Source organism: Eulemur rufifrons, chromosome 6, assembly GCF_041146395.1.
Source record: "Eulemur rufifrons isolate Redbay chromosome 6, OSU_ERuf_1, whole genome shotgun sequence".
In the NCBI taxonomy this organism is placed as follows: Eukaryota; Metazoa; Chordata; class Mammalia; order Primates; family Lemuridae; genus Eulemur; species Eulemur rufifrons.
The window spans coordinates 10,486,280-10,511,769 of record NC_090988.1 but is presented as its reverse complement, the minus strand read 5'-3'; the positions used below and the strand labels follow the sequence as shown (position 1 = coordinate 10,511,769).

Below are 25,490 nucleotides of genomic sequence, written 5' to 3'. Positions count from 1 at the left end.
TGTTGGAACAAGGGCAGCTCAACCGTGGAGCAGCCTCATAGCTGAAAACTCAGGCTTTGAGGGCTCCGGGGTGTCAGCCCTGGGCCAGGCACATTTTATAAATAAAGAGCTGAGGCCCACTGAAGGGCCATGACTTGATTCCCAAACTGATCATCTTTCCTCTGGCAACCATGCTGTTTCTGGACTTCTGGCTTTTAGTTGCTTTTGTCTGTTCACCTTGACTACTTATTGAATGCCCATGATTCAAGGTGTACCTTGCAGCCCAGAACCCGGCACGTGTGCGCTGGGCATTTGTGGGTGGCAGAGAACTGTGTTGTAGTCCTATTGCTGCTAACCAGCTGCGTGGTGTGGGGCAAGTCACAGGGGTCCCTAAACTTCAGTGCCTTATTTATACCTCGGGGAGCTGGAATATGTGGATTTTAGGGGCTCTTCCAGTTTCTAGGCTTCTGCGTGTCAGATTCCGTTTTAGACTTCAACTACATGCACAGGAAGGCCAAGAGTTCTGTTCAAAGGATAAAACTCCCTGGCTGGGAGGCTCTCACAGAGCCTCAGAAAGGGGAAGCCAAGGCAAGAGCTGCCCTCTCCCTTCCCCAAGGTCACAGCAGCAGAGGTGAGCCAGGAATAGAAGCAAGGCCTCCTCCTCCCCGCCCACCCAGAAGCCAGACCGAGGCCCCGTGCGTGCAGCAGGTGGGTGGAGGAGGGAGAGCTTGGCTCCACTTCCCCTGGTGCTGCTTATTTATAGGACACTCCTCCAGCTCCGGGCCAGAGGCAGTCCAGCAGGGGAAAAGGCAGCTCTGGAGGAGATGCCAAGGGGGATTTAATCAGCTGAATCGAGTGAGATGTATAAATCAGTGCCGATTTCCACTTCCTGAGAGGCTCCGCCAATTTCCATGGTGCCAGAGTCTGGGAGGAGACTCACCATGGCTGTCCCCTAGGGCTGTGACACTCTTCCTTTGTCTGTTGCTACAGGTGGGCAGTCATTGGCTCAAGGTTTCCTCCAAACACAGGTTTCTCCTTGCTCCAAACCATAAGCTCTCCCTGAAGGCTCAAGACCCAAACTTCTTCACGTCCTAAAACAAGAGCTAGGAAACTGGGGGCCTTCTGCCCCCCGCCCCCATTTCATCTATTTTCTTGACTATTTACCTATCTTTTGATCTTTGTAGTTTATGCCTTATGATTCCAGCACCTGAGCGTGGGAATGTCACCTAAATGGCCATTGGACCTGTTAACTGGTTCAAGCCCCATTTTCAGACGAGGAGCCATGGTTGGGAGGGGCTCGGAGACCCAGTCCGATCTCCTGAGGCCCCTTCCGAACCTGGAGACACTCAGCTCTCACACATCCTGTTCCTTCCTCACAAACTCCCTCCTGGCACCCAGCCGCCAAGCGCAGGCTCCCCAGAAAGGAGGAGGGCTTGTTACTCCTCCTTGGAGGCCTCTTCATTGAATCCAGGGACTTCCTGACCCAACTGTTAAATGGGAATGGTGAGGGGAGCAGGGTGCCAGAAAACGGTGTCTTCTCAGCTGACTAGGCCACCCCAAAGCCAACGGCAAGGATGGTCTGCTGACTGGCAATGTAGGGCAAAGGGGAGTCTGTTCCAGTGGAGTTCTGCGTTGGGAGCCTGAGGCAGAGAAAAGAATCGATGCCACATGCCAAAGACGGCAGAGGCTCATATAAGATGCCCTTAGAAGACAGATTATGAAGTGATGCAAAGGCTAGGGCAGCTTTATTTTTTTTTAACGAGTGTCTTAGGATCCTGAGCTAGGTGCTAAGGATGCAAAGGTAAATGCTGGAGGCTGCCTTGCGCTTGAGCCTACTGGAGTCAGCACCATGATGGAGGCGTGTGAAGATGGGGGCTGGGGAGGGGAGGTTCGGTGTCTGCAGGATAAATAGGTGCTGGCCAGGTAAAGCCAGGTTCTTGGGCCTGGCTGCACGTTAGAATCACCTGGGAGCTTTTAAAAGTCCAGCGCCTAGGACACACCCCTGACTGACTAAATTAGAATCTCTTGGGTTTGCACCCAGGCATTGGCATCGATATTGGAGATTTTAAAGGGTAGCCAGGGTAGAGACCACTAGCATATAGGATGAGTTGTGTCTCAAGTTTGCAGGGGAATGGAATGGTTATATGGATGACTGTTTTTTGGTTTTGGTTTTTTGGTGTTTTTCTTTTTTTTAATATTGAGACTTCTTATTCACTCTTTCTAGGAAGCCGTGAGAACTGCCTTCTGGATTTGGGTCAGGGGAGGAGCAGGAACGAGGAGGGAGAGAAGGCAGGAAGGGGAAAAGGGAGAGGAGGACTTTGGGGTTGTAGCATCTAAGTTCTGGGTGACATTGTCACCAACCACGCCTCCCTCACTGCCAGGACCTCCTGCAGAATTCCCCCAATTCCATGTCTGGAGTCTCCAATAACCCCCAGGGGATTGTGGTCCCAGCCTCAGCGCTCCAGCAGGGCAACATCGCCATGACAACCGTCAACTCACAAGTCGTGTCAGGTCGGTGCAGGGAACGGGTACTGGGGATTGTCGGGAACACCCTGGGAGGAGAAAGGGTGGCCCTGAGGGGAATCCAGGGGTGGGTATTGTCCTCTGCCCAGAGAGCGGCTCCCAGCTCAGTTTCTTGACTAAAGTGTTCTGCAGGTTTATAGATGGGAGTGCCAAGACCCAATTGTGATCATTTGGAACAAATTTGGGTCAAATTCTCATCAGTCCCCCAAAGACTAAGTAAGACTATTGTCCCTTCCCCCACACACTTCCCTCCAGAGGCTCCGCCCTCGGCTCTGGACACACCCCCACTCACGCCTCCCCTACAAGTGGGAGAACCATGCCTTGTTACCCGAGGGCTCCAGCGTAGAGGGTCTACATGTGAGTGCCGAGGGAACCCTGCCTGCCCTCACTCCTACCCAGCCCCACGGCAGGGCACCCAAAAACTGGTTGTCTCCTCAGGTGGAGCCTTATACCAACCGGTTACCATGGTAACCTCCCAGGGTCAGGTGGTCACCCAAGCAATCCCCCAGGGAGCCATCCAGATCCAGAACACACAGGTGAGTGTGTGTAGGTGTGCACACGTGCATGGTGTGGGGCAGGGCGATCATAATTGCTTCTTATTTGCCAGGCACTTTGTATACAAGCCACCCATTTCATCCTCATTACTTCTCTAAGAGGAATCATCTCCCCTACTACTACAGATAAGAAGCTGGGTCTTGGAAAGGTTTTATCAGCTCCTGGGATTGTGCTGCCTCCTGGGGTTACATCAAAGGATCCTGCACTTCCTTCCTATGCCTGGTCTCCTGACCCAGCCGCTGTGTACCTCAGTGGCACAGAGTGCGCACACAAAGGGAGCATAGAAAGGTCTGAAGTCAGAGCCTGAAATCTGACCTCAACTCTGTGATCCTGGATAAGTCACGTCACCCCCTGAGCCTCAGAGTCCTCATTGATAAGAGGGGGCTTAGTACTGACTGCACACATCCCTGCCCACCACAGGGCTGCTGTGAGGGTGAGCCATGGCGATGCACAGGAAAGTCCTTTGCAAACTGTAAAGTGCCACAGAAATGCTAACAATGCCTGGATGGCTATGGCACGTTCTTCATATCTACTCTGCATGGGCCTGTTTCCTCTCCCTCCCCCACCTCTCCTCCCCTGTCCTTCTTACCCTCTCCCCTAGCCAAGCCTCAACTCCTTTCTCTGAGGGGCTGGTGTGGGGTGAGAGAGAAGGGCGACGCCCCCTGGGCCCTGAGAAGGGGCTGGGTAAGGGGTTGGCAGCGCAGGCAGCCTGCCGTCCGTCACCACGGCAACAGGTCCCTAGCCCAGCCTCACAGCCTGCTGATGCTGATTTTTTCTCCACGTGCCCTGAAGGTTAACCTTGACCTCACCTCCCTCCTGGACAATGAGGATAAGAAGTCCAAGAACAAACGAGGAGTCTTGCCCAAGCATGCCACCAATATAATGCGTTCTTGGCTCTTCCAGCATCTCATGGTGAGTGTGTGTGCCTTGGGGCTGTGGAGTCCCGGCATGGGGCACGAATAACCCACCGAGTGGGCGCCAGGCTCTGCCGTTGTCTCTGAGCCCGCAGAGGGCGCAGCCACGGAGAGAGCTCTCTGGTGGGGACGCCCTCTAGAGGCCAGGCCAGGGGAGGCTTTCTCTAGTACCGGCTCCTGCTACTGCCTCAGAAAGGGTGACAACAAATGAGGCAATGGGGACAAACATTCTGATGAGAGTTAAGCCCTGGGCAAGTGTTCAACATTGGTTCGTGAGCAGAGTTAGGTTCAGTGGGGGTGGTTACTTGTCCAGAGCCCCCTCCTGCCCGCAGCCACGCCCACACCACCCCCTCCCGTGGAAGGACGTGCCAACGCTGCCACAGCTTGAAGTCCTCACCGCTGGGGGAAGCGGAGCAGGGCGGGGGAGGGAGGTTGAGAACACTGACTCTGGAGGGGCAGCCGAGGCTGGAGTCCCCCGGCTCCTCACGTCACAGGCTCAGCTACAGGACACATGACAGTTGCTTTCATAAGCCTCAGTCGCACACTGCCTCGGGTTTACATGGAGTGTTGCTAAAGTGCCTGCTGTGCGCGCATGTGATAGTCGTCGTGTGTGTGTGTGTGTGTGTGTGTGTGTGTGCGCGCGCGCAGCATTAGTTGCAAAAGACAAGCCTTTGGTTGAATGTCAGGAAGGACTTGACAATCGTAATTGCTTAGCACCAGTTTCAAGGGCTGTAGTGATAAAGAAAGAAAGGCCAACGACTGTGCCTGTGCTAAGTGTGTGTGTGTGTGTGTGTGTGTGTGTGTTCCCAGGGTGGGGGTAGTTTCTGTGACCACAAGCGGCTGCCAGCAGTCTGCAAGCTCCCGGCCTGGCATACCAGTGTATATATACACAGATGCAAGACAAATGCCACAGGACTGTGGAGAGTGGCCAGACAACTGTGGGAAGAACCAGGAATAAGGGGAAATCCTTCTTCAGAAAGGAGAGAAATCAAATGGGTCACAGAAATTAATCAGCCAGCCAATAGCCTGTAATTTGAAGTGCAAAAGTCCCTGGAAGCCACGGGGACCAGGGCTGGGCAGTGGTTCTCAGACTGTAGTGGTGACAGAACTGACTGTGGTCTTAGGGAGCCTGACTCGGAAGTGCTGGTCCTGTGCACCCAGGGGACAGGCAACACGTGTGGGGCCAGGGCCAGGGTCCTGCATCTCCCCCAAGTGTCTGCTCAGCTCTAGGGACTTGGGGCTGTCCCGGGGATTTGCTGAATGAGCACATTTTGAAAGCATTTCCTACTTTGGAAACCTAGAGTTTTCAAAATGGAAAGCTAATTTGGAGAGAGGGGGCTGGAAGGCTGAGGGTTGAGGTGAGGAGAGGAGGCTGGAGAGACCCCTGAGCCTAGGTGATAAAGCCAGGGGACTGGGACACGTCCAGCCTTGGGCCTCTAAGGAGCAGCTCCAATGTAGTAGCTGAAGCTCATGGTGGGGATGCCCAGGTGTCTACCTATTCTGGTTGCCCAAATTTTCAGAGAGCCAGTGGGCTCAGATGGACTTGGTGGTCCCATGAGCCCCATGTCCATGCTACAGCTCCCAACCCCCCTGTGGGAGGAGGGGCTCCCTAGGGAAGGATCCATCTTCTGTGCACTGGCCTGTCACAACCAAGGTCAGAGCAGCACAGCTCCCTCCTGCAGCCCCAGCGGAGCTAAATCTGGCTCCACTCCTTGTGGTGGGCTGATGTCCAACTGTAGGGTGGTGGGTGTGGTAGAAAGCTCACGGGCTTTTGAGGCAGCCAGCCCTGGGTTGAAATCTAGGCTTTACCTCTCACTCTGTAACCTGGCCACACTCACTTCTTGTGAAGATTGTGAGGAAGTGATGAAAGGACTGCAAAGACCCTGGCACGCTGAGGTGCTTCCTCCCTGCCCCCTTCTACCCCCATGCATTTTTTAAGACTGATGTGAACACACCTACAGCCTCACTTCTAGCGGTGCAGAAAAGGCAAGTGTAGGAGAGAGAGGAAGCTATAAGACAAACTCCCCTGTCCAGGAGCCGGGGAATCCAGACCAGCACCCCCTCACTGACACCCACCACCCCAGCCTGTGGGCTACCCCTCAGCTGTCTTCCACCTGCCACCTGTAACTTACCCCTGAGAGTCTTTAGCCTGAGGCTGGAGGGTCACCCGGCTCTTGTCCCTCACGACTGTGCCTGGGCTCTCACCTGGGACCTCAGCTCACATCCCACCTCTCCCTGCATTCCTTGCCAGTCTCCACGGCTCAGGGTCTTGTCTTTCCACTCCATGGTCTTCTCCACCCCGGACCTGGGAAGGCAGAAGGAGGGAGAGGTGAAGAGGGAGGAGGTAGTAGCTGAGCACAAACGAAGAAGGAAGGGAGGACCAAGCAAGGCTCTGCAAAAAGGACCTGGGACAATGTAGAGGATTTGCCGAGAAGCATGAGGAAGAGCTTTCTGCCTGCACACTCCTGCCCACCCCTGCCGTCCCCTCCAGCTCAGGAGTGTGTTCAGGTGCAGGTGCTATTAGTAAAGCACTTAACACTGGCAAAGTCCTCCCCCGTTAATGCCTCACTCATTGTAATGGCCACGGGGCCTCTAAAGTCAGAACTCAGAACTTCTGGATGGAGGGGAGGAAGAGATAGGGGAGAAGTCCAGGCTCCTCCAGGGAAACAAGCACACCGCGCCATCCTCCGCAGGCCAGGTCTGGGCCACACTGCCTGGGCCACAGAGCAGCCTGGGTATCCATACTCATAGCGACACACACCCTAAAGCCCCAGCCTCAGGAACGAGGCTATAAAGGCTGTTGGTCACTGGGCACAGTGGGAAACAGACAGGCTCTGAAGCCAGACAGATCAGGATGGGAATTGAGGCCTTCCCACTAGCTGCCTGATTACTCTGATTCTATTTCTTTGGAAAAAGAAGATGATACTTATTTCCCAAGGTTGTGAAAATTAAATGAGGTAGCACATAAAAAGATCCAGGCCGGGCCTGTAGCACTTAAGAAATAAGTTCCCTTTGAACTGTCTAGAACAGTGGAGCAAGAACAAACTTTTGAGGCTGAGGCCCAAACTTTGTGAACATTAGAGGCTAATCTGTTGTTTTGATCTATAACATCTATGGATTATACTGTCACTTGGCCCTAAGAGTACACTGACTAATATGTTACTTACCTATTCTGTGTGTTTACGTGTCTGTCTTATGTCTCTGACTCTCTTATACATTTCTCAAGAATAGGGTTCATGCATTATGTTCTTCTGTGAGCCCCACAGCATTGATTCCCAAAGTATTTACCTTTACAAGAATTATTAGGTGTTGTTCCCAAAAAGGGGTTTCGTGGTGAAATATGTTTGGGCAAATCTGGGTTATACAAGATTTAGCCTGTTTCTTCTTAGTGTACAAGGGGGCGGGGGAATTTGCAAGAAGGTAAGGTTTGACGCTCGTCCCAATCTTATTGGACCACTTTAAATACCACTTGTTTTCATCATCGGTCTGAGGGACAACTCTGAGGCTGTGGTTCTTAAGAAAGACACTCTGTGGGAACGCCGTGTTGGGCAGATGGTAGGTGCTCAGTTTTAGGAAAAAGAGAGAAACAGTATGAAGTTAGGACAGACCCCAGTAGATGTTCTCACATCCAGTGCAGCTGGGACAACTAATTGGTTAGTTGGTTAATTGGAAAAGTTGGTTTAAGAAAAGAACAGCCATTCAAAAGACACATCTTATGTTAATTTAGAAGATATACATACTGTATATATTCATTTGCTAATCTTTTGATATAGGGCCGAGGTCTTTTTCCGATTAATGTTTGTCATTTTACTTGCATAAACATCTGCTATAATGTAACATCTATAAATTCCATCTTTATTTAAAGTGGAATAAGAACTTTGACATTTGGGAGCTAATCTGTCTACAGGATCTTTCTAGGTTTTTATCATGTATTCCAATCCTTTACGTTTGTCTCATCTAATCCCTAACTATTCAGCACTTTTAAGCTTTTAAATTTGCGTCTCAGGTCTTTTGAAAGCTTTCTACGTAGTTTTCTTAGCAGCAGTAACTCTTTGCACTCATATTTCATTGGTTTATAGAATAGTTCATTAAATTCCATAATTACAGTAATACATAGAGTTGGCCTAAACCAGTCTGGATACACTGCTGACTTCCAGAGAAGCAGATAGCTTGGCTGATCAACATTGTGCAAGGTGGCCTACTTATCTCAAGAACTCAGAGTCCCGGACAGCAGTTCTACGGTTTGCAGAGGAAATGGAGAGAGCCTTGCGTAGTGCAAACTTGGCTAAATAGAGATTGGTTGTGAAACCTTCTATAGTAAATACTGGTTTTTCCTGTTGTCTTCTTTGCCTCGGGCAGAAGTTAGTATTCTTTGGTTCCTTTTGTCCTATGTCTGAGGCTTCTTGTCATTTCCACTGTTCTGTGGCACTAGCAGCTGCAGAAATGCATTCAGATGATAGAAAGCTCCTGAGATGGAGGTGAAATCCCAGAGCCTTTTTGCTGTTAGGCTGCAGTGAGATTGGGATAGTTTCATCCATTAGCTGCTTGCTTCTGAGTCCCTAAAGAATCCAATGACATTTTCTTGCTATTGGGTTTTGGCTGAAAGAGGCTAAACCCCTGCTGGAAGCAATCATTCCATTGCAAACCCAGGTCAGGGCGAGAGGCCCGGCAGAGGGTTCTCCCCACGGAGGATGGAGAGACACTATTCTCCCTCCCAGCTTCTGCCCCCACCCCTCTGCTCCAGATCCCAGTGTCATCCTGACCTGCCATTTTCATCCAAAAATATGACAGTTCCCTGTGCTGCTGCCACCCATGTACATGAGCAGCTTTACAGAATTTTTTCTGTGTGCGAGGAGACCCTGGAGAGGAAACCAGGCCCCAGCAGGCCCCGCCATCCCCCTAAGGAGCCACCCCTGCATCAGCCACTACAGTGTGCCCGAGTCTATGCTCAGCGCTTGAATGCGGCATCACAGGTGGCCCACACGGCCACCCTGGGAGATGGGTACTACTATTATCCTCATTTTACCAATGACGAAACTGAGACACAAAGAAGGTAACATTTCACAAGGTCACACAGTTGATAAGGGTGCACGGGATTTGAACACAGATCAGTGCAGCTCTAGGCTCCAATCTGTTACCCACTCGGTTCTACTGCTTCCACATTAACCAAGAAACCACAGACATCTTTTGGCTCCCATGCAAAGTCTAGGCAAAGCAAAGGGGACCCTAACTCTCCATTGAGCCACAGAGCCCTGTCCTGGGAAAGATGCAGGAATCGTATATGCCCAGCCTCTGTTTTCAGAACCTCACGGTGACACTGCCTTATGACCTCTCCCCCGCCCCATCCATCACATTAATCAGCCTGGTGTGGCATCTAGCAGCACTCTGCCAGCCACCGCCCAGCCACGCAGAGCTGAGGGCCCTGCTCCAGGGCCCCGGTATGAAGTCTGCTCTAGTCACAAAAGCTGAGTGTACAAGAGCATCCAGGGCCTTCTCTGTATGACTTTTAAAATTGAAACATAATTCATATACCATAAAATTCACCCTTTTACACTGTACAACTCAGTGGCTTTTAGTATATTTACAAAGTGTTGCAATCATCACTTCCATCTGATTCCAGAATATTCTCATCACTCCAAAAAAAAATCCTGTACTCATTATCCATTACTCCCCAGCCCTAGCAACCACCAGTCCACTTTCTGTCCCGAAGGATCTGCCATCCTGTACTTTCCACATGAATGGAATCATAACACGTGGATTTTTTGTCTGGCTTCTCTCACTTAGCACAATGTTTTCAAGGTTCATCCGTGTCCTGACATGTATCAGGACTTCATTCCATTTTGTAGCTGAATAATATTCCATTGTATGGATGTACCACATTTTGTTTATGCATTCTTGTCAGTTGATGGACATTTGGGTTGTGTCTACCTTTTGGCTTCTAAGTACTGAGGCCATGAAGATGGTGTCCTTCACACGATTCTGAGCCTGTCGTATCTTAGAAACTCGCTGTCAGATTCCCGGCTGTCCTCCCCACAGCCCTAGAGCCTCACTTGCTGGGCTCAGTCCAGCCAAGGGAAACAGCTGCTGAATCCCCGGGTACAGCCTGTGCCCTGCACGGGGCCCCTGGCCAAGGAGGGTGCGTGGGGGTGAAATCCAGCCAGTGGCCTCTGCACCTGGGTGCCTCGGTCACCCGGCATTCTTTGCATGCCTTGCCACCTTCCCTGTGCGGAGGATTGTGTGAAGTCTTGAAGGAATGACAGTCGGTCCTCTGTACCCATAGCTTCCACATCCGTGGATTCAAGCAATCTCAGATCGAAAATGTTCAAAAAGAAAAAATGGATGGTTGCATCTGTATTAAACATGTGACATGTTCAGCACACGACAGACTTTTTCTTGTCATTATTCCCTAAATAATATAGTATAACAACTATTTACATAGCATTTACGCTGTATTAGGTATTACAAGTAATCTAGAGATGATTGAAAGAATATGGGAGGATGTGTATAGGTTATATTCGAATACTACACCATTTTATATCAGGAACTTGGGCATTCATATATTTCAATGTCCACGAGGGGTTCTGGAACCAATGCCCCATGGATACCGAGGGCTGACTGTGTTTAGATCTATCCCTGTCAAAGACCTGCTTACAGGACCCACCTGCACACCTGGCTTGGGATGTTTCTTATAAACAGAAGCCATGCGTTGTATGGAAAGGACATGGCACCTGCTGGCAGGACCTGGGTTTGAGTTTCACCACCCGTTCCACCCAGCTTAGGGACCTGGAGGAGTTGCTTGAGCTTGTTAAGCCTCAGTTTCCTCTGCTGTAAATGGGAATCACAATATCCAGCTCCTAGGGTTGCTGTGAGGATAGAATAAGACGGTGGACATGAAGGTACTTTGTCCTCACACAGGCGTAGCCATTGGTACGAATCCTCCACCCTCTCTCTCTGGGAGTTCCTGTGATCTGCCCTGCCTTGGAAAATGCTGAGAGAAATCGTGAAACTTTTTGGAAATCTGTGGAGGAAACTAAAAACCCTGAAAAAGCAAGGAAATGGCTTAGGGAGACTGGCCCATTCTTTTCCAGAATACCTTATCTGCTTCTTTTTCCTTTACCTTCCTTACACTCTCTGAAATTCCACTAATCAGAGACCTGTTTTAAACTATCCAATCCCTGTAAAACGCGATGCCTAAGAAAGGCTATGAGGTTATCATTTGTTTACAGCTTAGTAGGAATTAGTTCAAAAGCTTGATTTTCTAATCCCACTCAGCTAAGATCAGCTCTGTGGGAAGAACGCCAGTGCTTGTTGGTGGTAGAACATGAAGATTACAACACTTTTTAACAGAGCATTTTGGGGAGCAAAGCCAGAATGGGGTGCTAGAGAAGTTTCTAGCAGTCATTCTTTTTTTTGGGGGGGGACAGAATCTCACTCTTTTTGCCCTGACTAGAGTGCCGTGGCGTCAGCCTAGCTCACAGCAACCTCAAACTCCTGGGTTTAACCAATCGTTCTGCCTCAGCCTCCCAAGTCGCTGGGACTACAGGCATGCACCACCATGCCAGGCTAATTTTTTTTTTCTCTATGTATTTTTAGTTGTCCAGATAATTTCTTTCTTTTATTTTTTATCTAGCAGTCATTCTTAGCCTCTGCAGGCACATGTCTGTTTTGAGAATCATTTTATATCATTGTGAACATAATTTCAGGGGGCTTGACCCTGAAGTCCTAGGAGCCAGAGACCTGAGACTCAGAATGCTGACTGTGGGATGACACAAGGACTCTGGGACACAAGAACAGGGCACAAAAGGGAGATGCTGAGCCCCCTCACTCACTGCCCTCAGAGTTCTACCCAGGCCTAGTTCTGCCCCCGATCTTGCTTGTCCTGCTTGAACTTGTGGACCCCTCCCCACTTGAACACAGACCTTTAACCAAATCGGCCTTTGGGACCAGCCAGGAAGACTATTTGTTTTGAAAATAATGTGTTTCTATAGGAAAATGTGATCTACGTTCCAAACAACGTATCTATTCACTAACACCCAAGTTTCAGGCATGAGACATGATTTCAACACTCAGGGGGCTGATAATTTAATTGGGGGAATAAATTATGCCACAGAAACTAAGAGAGGTCAGCCCATGATGCAATCAGTGCTACTATACAAACAAACACTCTAGGGGTAAAGGAATTGGAAACCAATATAGGCGAGAGGAGCTTGACCATCTGTGCTGATCAGACACATCCAGAATAGTGTGACCAGGACTGAGCATCACGTTGCAAAAAGTCCTTTGACAGTCCTGTCCAGGGAAGGGCAGCCAGGCTGGGAAGATGTTTGTTCAAGTGACTAGAACAGGAAGCATGTCATATGAGGAACGGTTAAGGGACCGGGGATGTTTGGCTGGCAGAGAAGAAAACTAGGGGCTGCCCGTCCCTTCAGGGCAGCATGGTGTAGTGTGGGCAGCAGGGGCTTTGGAGGAAGACAGACCTGAAGTTGGTCCTAACTCTATTTTTTACTTGTTATATGACCTTGAACAGGTCAATGAGCTTCTCTGATGTTGATTTCCTATTCATGAAGTGGAGATGCCCATGCCTACCTATGGAGAAGATGATCAATAATATGTTGGGAAGCACAGTTCCTGACAGGCGGTGCAGAGAGGAGGTAGAGTGGTTAGAGACGCAGGGGGTGTGAATCCCAGCTCTGATCTGCCCTTTGCTACTCGTATAACCTGGGGCCAGTTTTTTAACTCCTCGGAGCTCAGTTTTCTCATGTGTAACATGGGAATAATGACACCTACTTCGCAGGTGCCTTGAGAATTCAATGAGAACACACGTCATGTACTTTAGCAGAATACTGTGTACATTGTAAGTGGTCAGCTAAAGTTAGCCATAAACCTTAGGCAAGCCCTGTGGGATTAGATGCGAGGCAGTCCTGTAGCCTTCAGAGGACTCTGGTTAGATGAGTAGGAAGGCAGACGTGAGTTCAACAGAAAGACCCTCCCAACCATCAGAGCAAAGGGCTGTGCACTGTGTGAAGGTGGCCCTTCAGGGCCGAGTGTCGCACCTTTTCCAGGACAGCACATATAGAAAAGATAGTAAACCCATGGGGCTGCTCACAGCTAGAGACCAGCCAGGGAACACTCGCTGCCCCAGACCCTGCCAAGCCACACCCAGGGCCGAGGATGTCACTATCTCTGCACACCTGTACCTTATTTGGGTACATTGGCTGAAAAGTGCTGGTATAAAGGGCTCCTGCCACGTGGAAGAGGCCAGAGGCAGGGACCTTTAGGGCTCTGTGCAATTTTGAGATGTTGGTTTTGGGGCTTGGTTGGAGGAGCTGGCATTTGGGCTGGGACTTGAAGGATGGCAAGGATTTAGGCTTGGATAGGAAGACAAGAAGGAGGAATTGTTTTGGATGGTAATTATCTCCCAGATGATCATAAATGCCACTGTGATTCTTGTTGACCAAAAGGAGTGACCCCTCCCTCCAATCTGTTGTGATCATGACATCCTCTTTACCCGTATCTCACCCTTGGAGCTTGGGGACGCACGTGGTCCCTTGTCACGTGCGTGGCCGTGACTGTTTTCACTCCAGATGCTGCTCAGGGCCAGCAGGGCTTTGATGTAAGGCACGCCAGGAGGCTGCAAGTGAGGCCGGTTGGGTTTCTGGCTGCTTTCACCGCTTTGTGCCGGGCCTCGGAGTCCTGCCTGTGACGTGAGAGTGTTTTCTCCCACCCACCCTTTGCTATAGGGGTGCAGAGAGAAGCTGCCCTCCGGCTCCCCAGGAGGGAGTGTCGGAGCGCGCCCTGGTGCAGCTGCAGCCCCAGGTGTGTGCCACATGGCAGCGAGTCTGCAGGGAAGGAGGAGGATCGGTGCTTCTCCATCTGGACGGAGCCTGTGGACCACAAGGGCGTCCGCTGCAGGGGTGCATGGCCGCGCTGAGGAGAAAGAGAGTGTGGGGGGGACCTGGGTGGTGCTGAGCGCACAGGACACATCCTGTGGGAGCCTGCGGCTCTAGGACTTTCCACCTGAAAAACGGCTGCAGGAGATTTCCAACCTCACAGCATCCCCGAGAAGCCTGAGACCCAGGTTAGGAGAAAATGCCCCCATCACGGTGCGCAGGGGCTGGAGCCGGCCCAGGCTCTGCTGCAGGAAAACCCGCCGGGAAAAGGAGCGCGTTTGTACCCGCACAGAGGGCCGCCGGGAGGCTCCTGCCCTCTGCCAGGGAACAACCAGTGGCTTCTTCAGAGGTACAGCCACGTGCTTCGAGGCACAGAGTTATTGGATTTGTTATTTATTTACTTAGCAAGCAGGCAAAGAGTATGCTAGGCACTGTTCTAAGTACCTTCGAATATTAACTCACTTAATTCTTATAACAATCTTGAGGCAGGGGGAATTATTTCCCCCCTTTTGTACAAGAGGAAACCAACAATGTGCCCAAGGTCTCAAGCTGGCGAGAGGCAGGACGAGGACTGAAACCCCGGCTCCCCCATGTTCTCACCTACTTCTCACAGCCCTGCCTGCAGGACCCCTTTAGGGAGGAGAGCAGTGTGCCTCGATGGACTTTTGAGTTCCCTCTTTTCCTCCTCCACCCCCCATCTGCATTCAACAATCAGTGGTAGGAGCAGCTGCCCCACCTTCGTGCCACAGACGAGAGGAAATGGTGAGAAGTCCTGGTTACCCCTCGTCATTCATTCAGCAAGTACATACTGAACCCTTCCCGTGCACCAGGCACTTTCCCCCGGCACTGGTGAGGGAGGGGTGAAGAGAAAGACGTGGTCCTTTTCTCAAAAAACGTGCACGCTGTCCACTGGGGCGACAGATAACTAAACAGATCACCCTGCGGTGTGAGGACTCCCGGGCAGGGCAAGCGCTCGGAGCTCATAGGAAGGGCATCTGAACGGGCTCGCCTTAAGGAGGGGTGGGGATGGGGGAGGTAGAAGAACCAATCTTGCTGGCACGGGGAGGGATGGATTGAAATAGAAACCAGACGGAAAGAGAACAGTTTTGAAATTGCAGGAAGGAGGAGAATGGGAGGGCAGTCGATTTTCACAGTGGAAAACTATACAGCAATGAAAATAAATAGCTGCAGTTTCACACAACAACAGTGGACAAATGATTCCATTTACATACAGTTAAAAACCAGGCAAAACTCAGCCATCACATTTAAGGATGTAACACAGACAGTAAAACTATAAAGAAAAGCAAGAAAGTAATTACCTAAAGGCCAGGTGAGCTTTGGGGAGGTGACTGGCGGGGAGCAGGAGGGGCTGGTGCTGGTTTATCCTACTTTTTGACCTGGGGGTGGTTACCTGGGTGCTTGCTCTGTGATAATACGTGAAGCTGAACATTTTAGTCCTTTATACTTTTCTGGGTGTGCACAATTTTAAGAGGGGCAGGGGTAAAAACGAGAGCAAATAAAAGAATGGAAGGTGTGAATGAGGGCAAATCACAGTGGAAAGAGAAGTCCCTGGGTGACAATAAGTGCTTCTCTCCATTCCAGAAGGCCCAGTATTTCCTATTTTAGCACCTCTGAAATCAGGTGCATCCCACCACTGGTGGCATCTTAGATGTGATGGAATGTGGTCTTTTTGGGGCCTTTCGCTGTGCTGGCTGTCCCCCTCTGGGTGGTCCCCTGGCACTTCTAGAGTGGCACCACGCCCGCAGATTGGTGGCCCGCAGACCTGGCCCCACGGTTGTCAGGAGTGAGGAGAAGGGAGGAAGGGTGTGGTGGACTCCGGTGCGGTGCTGGGGACGGCAGGAAAGCGGGTAGAGGCTCACTGACGGCTCCGAGCCCTGTTCCACCGCGGCACAGGGTCTGCTGGCACCGACAGGCTGAGGCTGCCCATGTGCTGTGTCCCTCGGTGACCTGGCCACCTCACCGTGAGATGTGCATGGGTGAGGAGGTGGAAGGACAATCTCCAGGGGGCTCTGTGTGAAAGACGTGGCCTGGGACCTGCGAACCCGCACTGGCTCGGCTTCCTTCTTACCCAGGCCCCTGGCGGAACTCACTCTTCCAACTGAAAGGCGTCTTCAGCGTGAATTTTCAGCCCAGATGAGACTCGAGCTATGGGGCTCTAGAGGAGGTGTCGGGGAGAGGTGGCAAAGAGTTCAGGTTAGATTTCAAAGGAACTTCCCGGTGGCAACTATGGGGCTGTGAAACACATACTTAATGTATTATAAATACCACAATTCCCTTCTCTGGAGACTTCGAGTATTCGACTGGATGACGTCTGGGACGCTGGAGCACATTGCTCAGGGCGAGTTAACAGCACACACGTGTTTCTCCTGCATCATCTCATGAAACCATCCCCCAAGTCTAAGAAGTAGGCACTATTTTGCTATTTCCATTTTAAGCCAAGGAAGCCCAGGATGGAAGACATAAAACGACAAGGCCACACAGCTGCCAAGCGGGGGGTCAGGATTTGACAACTCTCCAAAGGCTCCTTACCGCCAGGCAGCACGACCTCATGTGCGAGGCTTCAGGCCAGCCCTGAGAAGGATCTGCAGTTTTCTGGTCTGTGCTGTACCTCTTTTCCAAGGAAGAGTTGTCTGCTTCCAGAGAGCTACCATCTGGGCCCTTCCCTCCAACTCTAGGGGAGTTCCTCCAAATAACGATTAGAGAGCAGCTACTATGGCTTGGTGGTTTGCCATGATCTCATTTGATTCCTTTTCCCCGTCCTTGGCCCCAAGCCTTTTCAGTTGTGCTAAAAAAGTAGCGCTGACCCAATCGCGGTCTGTCCAGGAGCCAGGACTATTTTGACTCTGTCCTTAGGAATCATGTGGTCTGAGGCGTGTACAAGCTGGACAGCTCCCAGGAGCACTCAGATGTGGTGCCAGGAATGTTCTGGCCAACACACCTGTTCCCAAGGCCGGGCAAAATGCTGCTGCTCACCCCATGGCCTCCACCACGTGCCTCCTGAGACACTGGTTCCAGGAGGGAGAGGAGGTGGCGACTTGTGCTAGGGAATGGTAAGGACTTTATATCCTTATTGCCAAGACAATAACCAGCCTGTGCTTGGCAACACTGCCTCTTACAGCTCTCGTTGGGGGGAGCATGTTAAGCTGTGTGTTCGTGACATCCAGTGAGAACGGGGGCCCACGCAGAAGCCTCCTTAGAGACAGCAAACGGTATCCTCCCAAGGAAGGCTGGAGGCCTTTACCAGTGGGAGAGGTTTTCATCTGCCTGGCGGAAATACAAGCCCTAGTGCAAGGTTCCTGCCTGAGTGCCCATCCCTCCTCCACTAGAATGGCTTGGTCATTCTCCAAAGTTCAACTGAAGTCCCTCCTCCCTAGGAACTTCTTTCTCTTACCACCAAGGGGTAATTAGCACAGGCTGCCCTTTCAAAGACGGTTTTCCCCCCGCTTTTTCCTTTCCGTCTAAGCTGTGAGCTCTTAACTTCAGATACCGTTCACTGCCGGCACCCAGGATGCAGCAGGCCCCCAGCATTTATGGGTGGGTGGACCAGCACGGTCAGAAAAGCCAGCCTTGCTCTGCTCAGGAAACAAGTCTCCATCTCCTTGTGTTAGTTCACTCATCTGTTCCCGACATGGTCGTTGAACATGACCTCTTTGCCTGTCACTGGTCTGGATGCTGGAGATAAACACTGTCCGATAAGATGGGTCCCTGCCTGAGAGCAGTGCGTGGCCGGTGGGGGAGACAAGTCTTACCACCCAGGGGGCAGGAGGCAATCATTCAGAGGCAGCAGCAACCGCCTGTGCCCCGGGGAGCTGGGAAAGGCCTCACGGAGGGCTGGGCCTGTGACAGGTCTTCACAGAGGCTCGGAGGAGTGTGCCGTGGAAAGGTGGGCGGAGGAGCATCGCAGCGGGAGGCCAGCATGTGCAAAGGCATCAGGCATGAAAGCGCCTGGTGGGGGCTGGGAAGGCCAGAAAGGCCCCATATTTTTACCATATTTTGTCCACACGCCAGCTGGCCATGGACAAGGAGGCTGCTTGGCTCCTTCCCATGAAGAGGGAGGCTGGAACTCCGTGCAGCCAGGGGTAGGGTTTGAGCACCCTCTTGTCCCCAGAAGGTGTCAGAATTCCCAGAGTCCCTGCCTCTCTGCCCCTTGGGCTTGCAACTCTCCCCCAGCCTCCCTCTGCTCCTTCCCGGAGAATGCAATTCACTCCTGTAACACGGATGTGCTTTCCTTCTTGTTAGCATCCCAGCGTTGCATGAATCACAAGTCCTGGCTGCCCTGGCATGGCGGCCAGGGTCAGCGGTGGGGATTAAAACAACACATGATCCCGATTGCCTCAGTCAGGGCATGCCAACGCCAACTGAAGAGGTTGTGCACCTTTGTCACCGGTAGTGAGAGTGCAGCCGAGGCTGTGGATCTCAAACTCTTTCCTTAGAGAGCCTTAACTCCTCGCCGGCACTGCTCGATAGTAATAGTATGAAGAGCTGCCTTTTATTAAGCACTTTACAAGTATAATTTCATTTATTCGTTAGGTGACTTTATGACATATGGTTAAGTGACATGACCACGATTTCTCAGCAAGTCACGATAGAGCCACATTGTGAGTCCTAACCTCTGGGGCATTAGGTAGCCCAAGCACCACTTTCTAATACCACTCCCATCAAAAGGAATGGTGCTGGGCTGAGGATGCTGGACAGCTCAGTCCTCTACCCAAAGAGCCCCCTAATCTCCCCTAGTTTCCAGGACAAAACTCTGACTCGTTCAGGTACCACACACCCACTGGGTGCCAGGCACCAGGCTCAGGCCTGAGAAAGACCCAGAGATGCTCTTGGCTCACCACCTCATGGGGTCAGGACCCTCTTCCCACTGCCACCCAACACCTCATTCTTTCATGTGACCTGCTCAGGCTTCCCCACTGCCCTGGACAGCACGCATGTCTCCTCCTTCTAAGCCTCTATGGTGCTCATTCTCCAAGCCGCAGCCTCTAGTGCTTGGTGTTGCTTTCTTTCGCTCAGCAGGCATCTGTCATGTGTGGGTGGCAGGCACTGGGAGGACACGTTAATCAGTACACACTGGTGCCTGCGGGAAGCACGATCTCAGGGAGGGAGACTCATGCACTCGGAGCACGGGCTGCAGCGTGCCGGGGCCTGGAGCAGAACGGGCACGCTCGCTCCCGCACCCCCACCCAGTCTTACAAAGTGATGCCATGAAACCATGGGAGGGAGGCTGGGCCAGATCAGAACTGAGCTGGTGCCGCCATCTGGGTGACACTGGAGAAGTCATTCGGTTTCCTCCTCTGTAAAGTGAGAATAGCAATACCGAACCTGCCTAAAAGTTCTAATGATGTGCTTTATTAAGTGAAACTCAGTGCATGACTGCGTCTTACAGGTTATAAAGTACCGTACAAGTAGCACTTACCACTATATTTCTCTTCTGTCTCCGAGGAAGGCCTCGCATAAATCTGGGCACGTAGTAGCCAGTCAGTAAATATCAGTTAATTTAAATTGAATTAACTGATTCAATTCACTCCTGAATGTGGGGTCTCGGGCATGAGGCAGCCTTCCTCCAAGCGCCAGGCCCATGCTCTTTGGGGAACAAACAGGACACTTGCCCTACTTTGGGCTCCCAAACCCCTTGGGCTGCCTGGCCCAGGGGAGTGCCCCTGACGCGGTCACAGCCTCCAGGGGGACCAGGCCACTATGTGCCCAGCCCTCATTAGCCCTTCACCTCTCATTTCAGCACCCCTACCCCACGGAGGATGAGAAGAGGCAGATCGCAGCCCAGACCAATCTCACCCTCCTGCAAGTAAATAACTGGTAAGTTAGCATCACCTGCTCAAAGGTTCTCAGATCCAGGGGCCACATGCTTGGCCGGGGAACGGAGCGCAGGGAAGAGACTAGAATGCCTGGATGTGCCTCAGTCTCAGCCCAGCTACCATGCCATCCTCCCATTTGAGCCAGAAGCAGAGAGCCAGAATCATCAGTGGCACCTGTAGCTTGATCTGCAGCTTCTCAGCGCCCTCTGCTGGGACATTGTGTTAGGCACATCTTTGGAAGCTTCTGGCTGACTGGAAAACCCAACCCCACCTGAGCATCCAGCCCACCTGTGCTGCAAAGACAGACAGGCATGCCTGCATCTGTGAACTGGAGGTGCTGCCAGCGGTCATCTGGTCTACCTCACCCCCACGTGGACTGAAGCGCAAACATTCTGCAAGGCTGGCAGTGGGAAGGGGGAGGAAGAGTCGCCATTCTGAGCCCACCGGGGCCTCCGCTTTCCCCTTCTCTGTGTCTGGCTGGGCTGTCATAGGGAGCTAGGAGAGCCAGGTCTGGCTGGATGAGAGTGAGCTCAGGGCTCCAGAGTTGGGGCCCCTGGTCTGAGCCCTCAGTCCTCTGGAGAGAAGTCAGAGGTCGGTGCCCATGACTACGGCTCTTTCCTCCTCTGTTCAATCCTGGCAGGTCTGGAGTAGGGATTTCTGACCCCTCCTCACGTGTTCTTACGGTGCCACTTTGGGGTTACCAAGCCCCAGGTGATCTCTTGAACTCATCAGGACCCAGGGCCCCTCTCCCTGCTGGGTTTTTACATCCCGGGTCGGAACCCCAGTCTGTTCTGTGTAGTGGAGTTGGAGGCAGCTTAGCCCTCTGCCCACCGCCCCAAGGCCACCCAGGTGGTGACTAACCAGGTCTCCCCTTCACCCCCGGGCAGGTTCATCAATGCCCGGAGGCGCATCCTGCAGCCCATGCTTGATGCCAGCAACCCAGACCCTGCCCCCAAAGCCAAGAAGATCAAGTCTCAGCACCGGCCCACCCAAAGATTCTGGCCCAACTCCATTGCTGCGGGGGTGCTGCAGCAGCAGGGCGGTGCCCCGGGGACAAACCCCGACGGTAAGAACTGGGGCTGAGCGCCCCTAGGAGGGGGCTGGCGGGGAGCTCCCCCAGGTCGGGCTGTGCAAAGATCCACGGCTGACCCGCTACTCCCTGGGCCCCAGTCGCTGCCCTGTCACAGTGATTACCCGTCCCTGCCCCCCTTCAAAGCCTGAAAGAGGGGGATGTTTTTGCACACGTTTGAACAAGCCAAACGCAATCTCACAAAGACAAGGGAAAGCTGGTGGTCATCCGGGTCGGTGACTGCTCAGCAGAGCCCCCTCGTCACACCCACACCCACCCGAGTTCCCTAGTGTCTGTACAGTGCCCCAAGAGCCAAGGCCATCTATAAATATCCAGGCAGGCAGCTGGCTTGTGAACGGAGGCCAGGAAGAGCTCTGTTTTCCCAGCCTCTCCGTCACACCCTCCTTATACACTTTTCTAATTGCCAGTCGCCTAATGCACAATGAATAATTCAATGAGCCAGACATTTTATAGCTTGGCCCGTGAAGATAGCTCCGTGTGGGAAGCGAGGTGGAGGTGTGCGCATGCGCATACGGACTCATGTATACATGTATGTATATGGTTGTGCACAGTTCCTGTATCATGGGCCGTCATCGTATGAGGCACAGTGGAAATCAACAGTTTTGGGGCCAGGACAACCTAGGAAAGAATCTCAACTCTGTCATTGCTGACTGTGTCACCTTGAGCTACTGACTTAACTGTCCGAGACTCGGTTTCCTCTTTAGAATGAGGATAATGTTAACACCTGCTTACAGAGTTGTTAGAAAGTCAAAAGCGTTTAGCATGTTTACATAGCAAATGTGCAGTAAGTGGGAGCTGGGAGTGTTGCTTCCGGGCAGGGCGGAGAGAGGCTGGCTGGAGGACAGATAGGACCCTTCCTACCAAGGACTTGTCCAGCTCAGGCTCGGCAGCCTCAGCAGCAAGGAGTCACCACCCCGTGAGCCAGTCCATTCGGGCCCGTCCCACAGAGCCCCTGTGTCGCCCTGACCCTTGCCTTCTGCCATGCAGGTTCCATCAACTTGGACAACCTGCAGTCCCTGTCCTCTGACAACGCCACCATGGCCATGCAGCAGGCTATGATGGCTGCACATGACGACTCATTGGATGGGACGGAAGAAGAGGATGAGGATGAGATGGAAGAGGAGGAGGAAGAGGAGCTGGAGGAGGAGGCCGATGAGCTGCAGACGACGAATGTCAGCGACCTGGGCTTGGAACACAGTGACTCCTTGGAGTAGCCGGGCAGCCCAGATGACACTGACCACCGAGCAGGAGAGGAGTGTTGTCGGGAGGTCTTCAGGGGAGGGGGGAAGGGGACACGGGCAGGCAGCACCGAGGAAGTTGGGCCCTAGCTTCCCAAAATCAGCAGCTTGAAGAAATGCAGAGGAGACATGCTGCTCCTTCCCAACCACCAAGCTTCAACGAGCACCCCAGCCCCACTTCCCTGGAACCACCGGAGGACTCCGTTTGGCGGGGCCGGTCAGGCAGCCTGCACAGAAAGACAGGAGTGATGTCCGGACTCACCCAATCCCTGAGGACAGATGGCACCCACGGGCCCCCCACGGAAGGACTTGAGTTGTTCACAAGCCCTGCACTGTGAGGCGGATTGGTGCTGTTCGCAGAGTGGGCCTTTGCCAGGGGACAGACTGAGGAGGAAAGGGAGAGACAAAGGGGGACTGGGTTCCATCCCCAGAAGGTTCTCAGCTCCTTTGAGAGACATTCAAGGGCAGGAGGGAGCCCAAAAGCATGACCAGTGGGCAGAGGGGTGGGAGGGCCTGAGGCGTCCCATCTTGCAGATCACGGTGGGACCTGCAGTCCGCAGGGCTCAGGCCCAGCCCTCCAAGGCCCCACCCCTGGGCACAGCACCGCGGACTCGCAAGAGAGGGTGGCAGCCAGCAGAGCCTCCTTCGCTCTCTCCTGGAAACACATTGTAAGCTGGTGGGCTCGACCTGTCGGAGGATAAGAGGAGTCCCTTCACCTGGGTTGGCTCCAGGAGCCAAAGAGATGACAGGCCCTGGGCTAGGAGCCATAGCAAGGTGACTTTGGTGGTCACAGAACTCAGCTCCTATAACAGGACAATGGTGTCTTACCCTAGATGTCCCCGCCCTCAGATGGAGCTCCTCAGATGTCTCACCCCCTTCACAGACCTACAGAGGGTGGACCAGGCCAGCTGGGACTCTGCACCACCCCAGAGGCTGTCGTCTGCTCCCAGGCCGGCTCCATCAGCCTCCAGCCTCCCTTCCTCATCCTATCCTTCAGAGAAGGCGGGAGAAACATGGGAAAGAAACATCCGGCCCAAGGGGAAGCCAGGGGTTGAAGAAGGTGCTACATCCCTTTTCCCATCAATGTCCCGAGGTGGGGGAGGGCCCAGAGAGACGGCACCCAGGAGCCTGCGGGGCGTCCCACCCCATCCGCCTCGCCGTTCCGCACACCCAGAGCCACAGCACTGGGGAGTGGGGCTCCTGGGAGGAGGCAGCGGCCCTCCACCGTCTGCCCCAACACACCCTCCCCCTCGACTTCCAGACCCCCCAGCTGGCACCCCTCCTCCCGTTCCCTCTCACCCTATGGCTGTGAATGACAGGACTGATCACACGTGTGTTTTCCATTGGGTTTAATTTAATGGACGTGCAGTTTCATTTGTAAATTGTGCATTAGCCATCTCCTTCAGTGGCAGCACGTGAGTGGCCACCTGGCTCAACTGGAGGGGACCCTCAGGACCCTCTGAGGCCTCCCCTCCCCCACCTGGTTGGGGCGGAGCAAAAGGATGGTCGCTTTCCTGAGGTCTCCCTGAAATGAATGTATTTCTCCCCCAAAAGAGCTGATATTTAATGTTTTAATAAGGATTTTTGAGAAACAAATAACCTTATTTATAATCTGGGTGATCCAATCATTTTTTACTCCCTTTTGATGCCATAGGTAGAGGAAAGTCTAGCTTTTTTGGTGTGAGACTTTTGCAACGTGCAGTGGGATAAAATGCATTTCCTTTTCTGGTTCGTTTTCCTTGTTAAAACACACACACACACACACCCTTCCACTCACCTGTCCCCCAGCACAGGCACACCGCACACACGTGCCCACCTCTCTTCCTCCCAGCCCCCTCCACCTGCCTAATGTTATGCAACCTCCTTCTGATGTATCCACCAAACCAGTACTGAATGTGGCCGAGAAGTTTTCAGTAAATCTTATTACCTATCATAATTCTGGTGCACAATTTTCTTTTTCTGTGGCTGCTGTAGGGGTCCCTTGCTCCCTTAATGGGACCCTGGACAGACAAAATTTGGAGGCCTCCGCGTACACCTGACTACCCAGGGAAGAGGACAAGGCAGATGGGCTTCCTGGGTGACCTCAGTTGGCCTGTCTGGGGAGGAAGACAGCAGGTGTGGCACACTTACCTGGTGTGCGGTGAGCTGTAAACTTGAGGGCGAGAAGACAGGGGAAGCTCTCTACCGCCCTCTCCTGGCGAGTCCTCCACTGCTGCGGAGAGCACGGAATTTGGTCCCTCTCTTCCACCATACTCCACCTCCCTCGAAGGCCTTTGCTTTCCCCTCTCCATCCTGGGTCTCGGGAGTCATCATCCTCGAAGCTTATGCCACCACGGCCCCACCCCCAGCCTCCGTATGCCCCTCTCCCTACCCTGCAGGTGAAAAGCCCCAGGAACCGGGAGGGAGAGGCGATCTCGGAGCTGCGTCCCGCGGAGCCTGCCCTTGAACCCCGGGGTCAGCACTGCCATCCCCGGGGCAAGAAGCAATTCCGGGGCAGCTTATCTCCCCTCAGCAGGGGGAGGTAGGCGTCCGGGCCATCTTCAGTCTAGAGGTTTCCTTACCTGGGCAGTGTTTCTGAGATGTCTAGGGCATCTGTTTAGAAGCAGGAGGGGAGGTCCTCGCTCACATTCACAAAGGCCGGAGAGTTTGCACGCACCGGTGGCCCCCTGTGGCCAGGCGGAAGATGGGGAAGGGGCAGGCAAAGCGGGCGCCAGGCAGCTCCGGTGGAGTCCCCGAGTCACTGCTCTCCCAGCGCCAACCCCCACCACACCTGCCAACTCTCTAGACCCCTCCATAGGCAGATGGAGAAAGTCTCAAGTCCACAAGATGATACATTAGCACCTCACCTCCCCGAGTCAGGAAGACTAATCTTTTAAAGGAGTGGTTTCCAAGGAACACGCTATTAAAAAATATACAAAAAAAAAAAAATCATGCTCAAATTAGCCTAAGGTTAACTGCATATTATATTTTGCTAGTAGAATTTCATAATGTGCATTAGGATACTAAAGGCTCTGAAAAGTCCTGCAGAGAAGAAACCTGTTTGTTTCAGCTGTTCCCAGATTTATTTACCCCCCCCCCCCCGCTTCTATTCAAGTTATATCTGGTATTCCACAAAACACACTTTAGGGAACATTAGTCTAAAGAAATTACAGAGTAGCCTGTCCCTGCCTCTCCCACCATCTCCTAATTTTTCTCTCTCGTTCTGTCATCTTTCAACCATGCTGCCAACTGAAAAGGGGTTTGCGAAATGGTTCGAGATGTGAGTGATTGTGTTTTGAGGAAACAGCAGCCTCCCTCTGTGTGTGACGCAAATGCCACCCAACCCAAGGAGAAGATGCGCCGTAATACTAGAGATGGAACAATAGGGTGAGGGGTAGGGGAGGGCTTTACCCCAAAATGGAACTCATAGCAGGGCCCTGGAAACCATTCAGACTGATTTCTGCCCCCAGGCCCCAGCCCATCAGGTA

General features: G+C 52.6%; 1 protein-coding gene across 12 annotated transcripts in view; it reads left to right on the top strand.

The window, feature by feature from the left end:
• PKNOX2 (PBX/knotted 1 homeobox 2) overlaps positions 1–23,959 on the top strand; it is a 198,548-nt gene extending 174,589 nt beyond the window's left edge. For 7 of the 12 annotated variants that reach the window (XM_069468710.1, XM_069468712.1, XM_069468708.1 and 4 more), the window contains 6 exons: positions 2,361–2,490; positions 2,941–3,038; positions 3,850–3,969; positions 19,620–19,696; positions 20,583–20,761; positions 21,773–23,959. In XM_069468710.1, the coding sequence (XP_069324811.1) occupies positions 2,361–2,490; positions 2,941–3,038; positions 3,850–3,969; positions 19,620–19,696; positions 20,583–20,761; positions 21,773–21,999 (831 nt within the window). In that variant the 3' untranslated portion in view covers positions 22,000–23,959. The remainder of the gene's footprint in view (positions 1–2,360; positions 2,491–2,940; positions 3,039–3,849; positions 3,970–19,619; positions 19,697–20,582; positions 20,762–21,772) is intronic. The other 5 variants (XM_069468718.1, XM_069468717.1, XM_069468716.1 and 2 more) reach the window with 3 other exon arrangements.
• Positions 23,960–25,490: the final 1,531 nt, after the last annotated feature.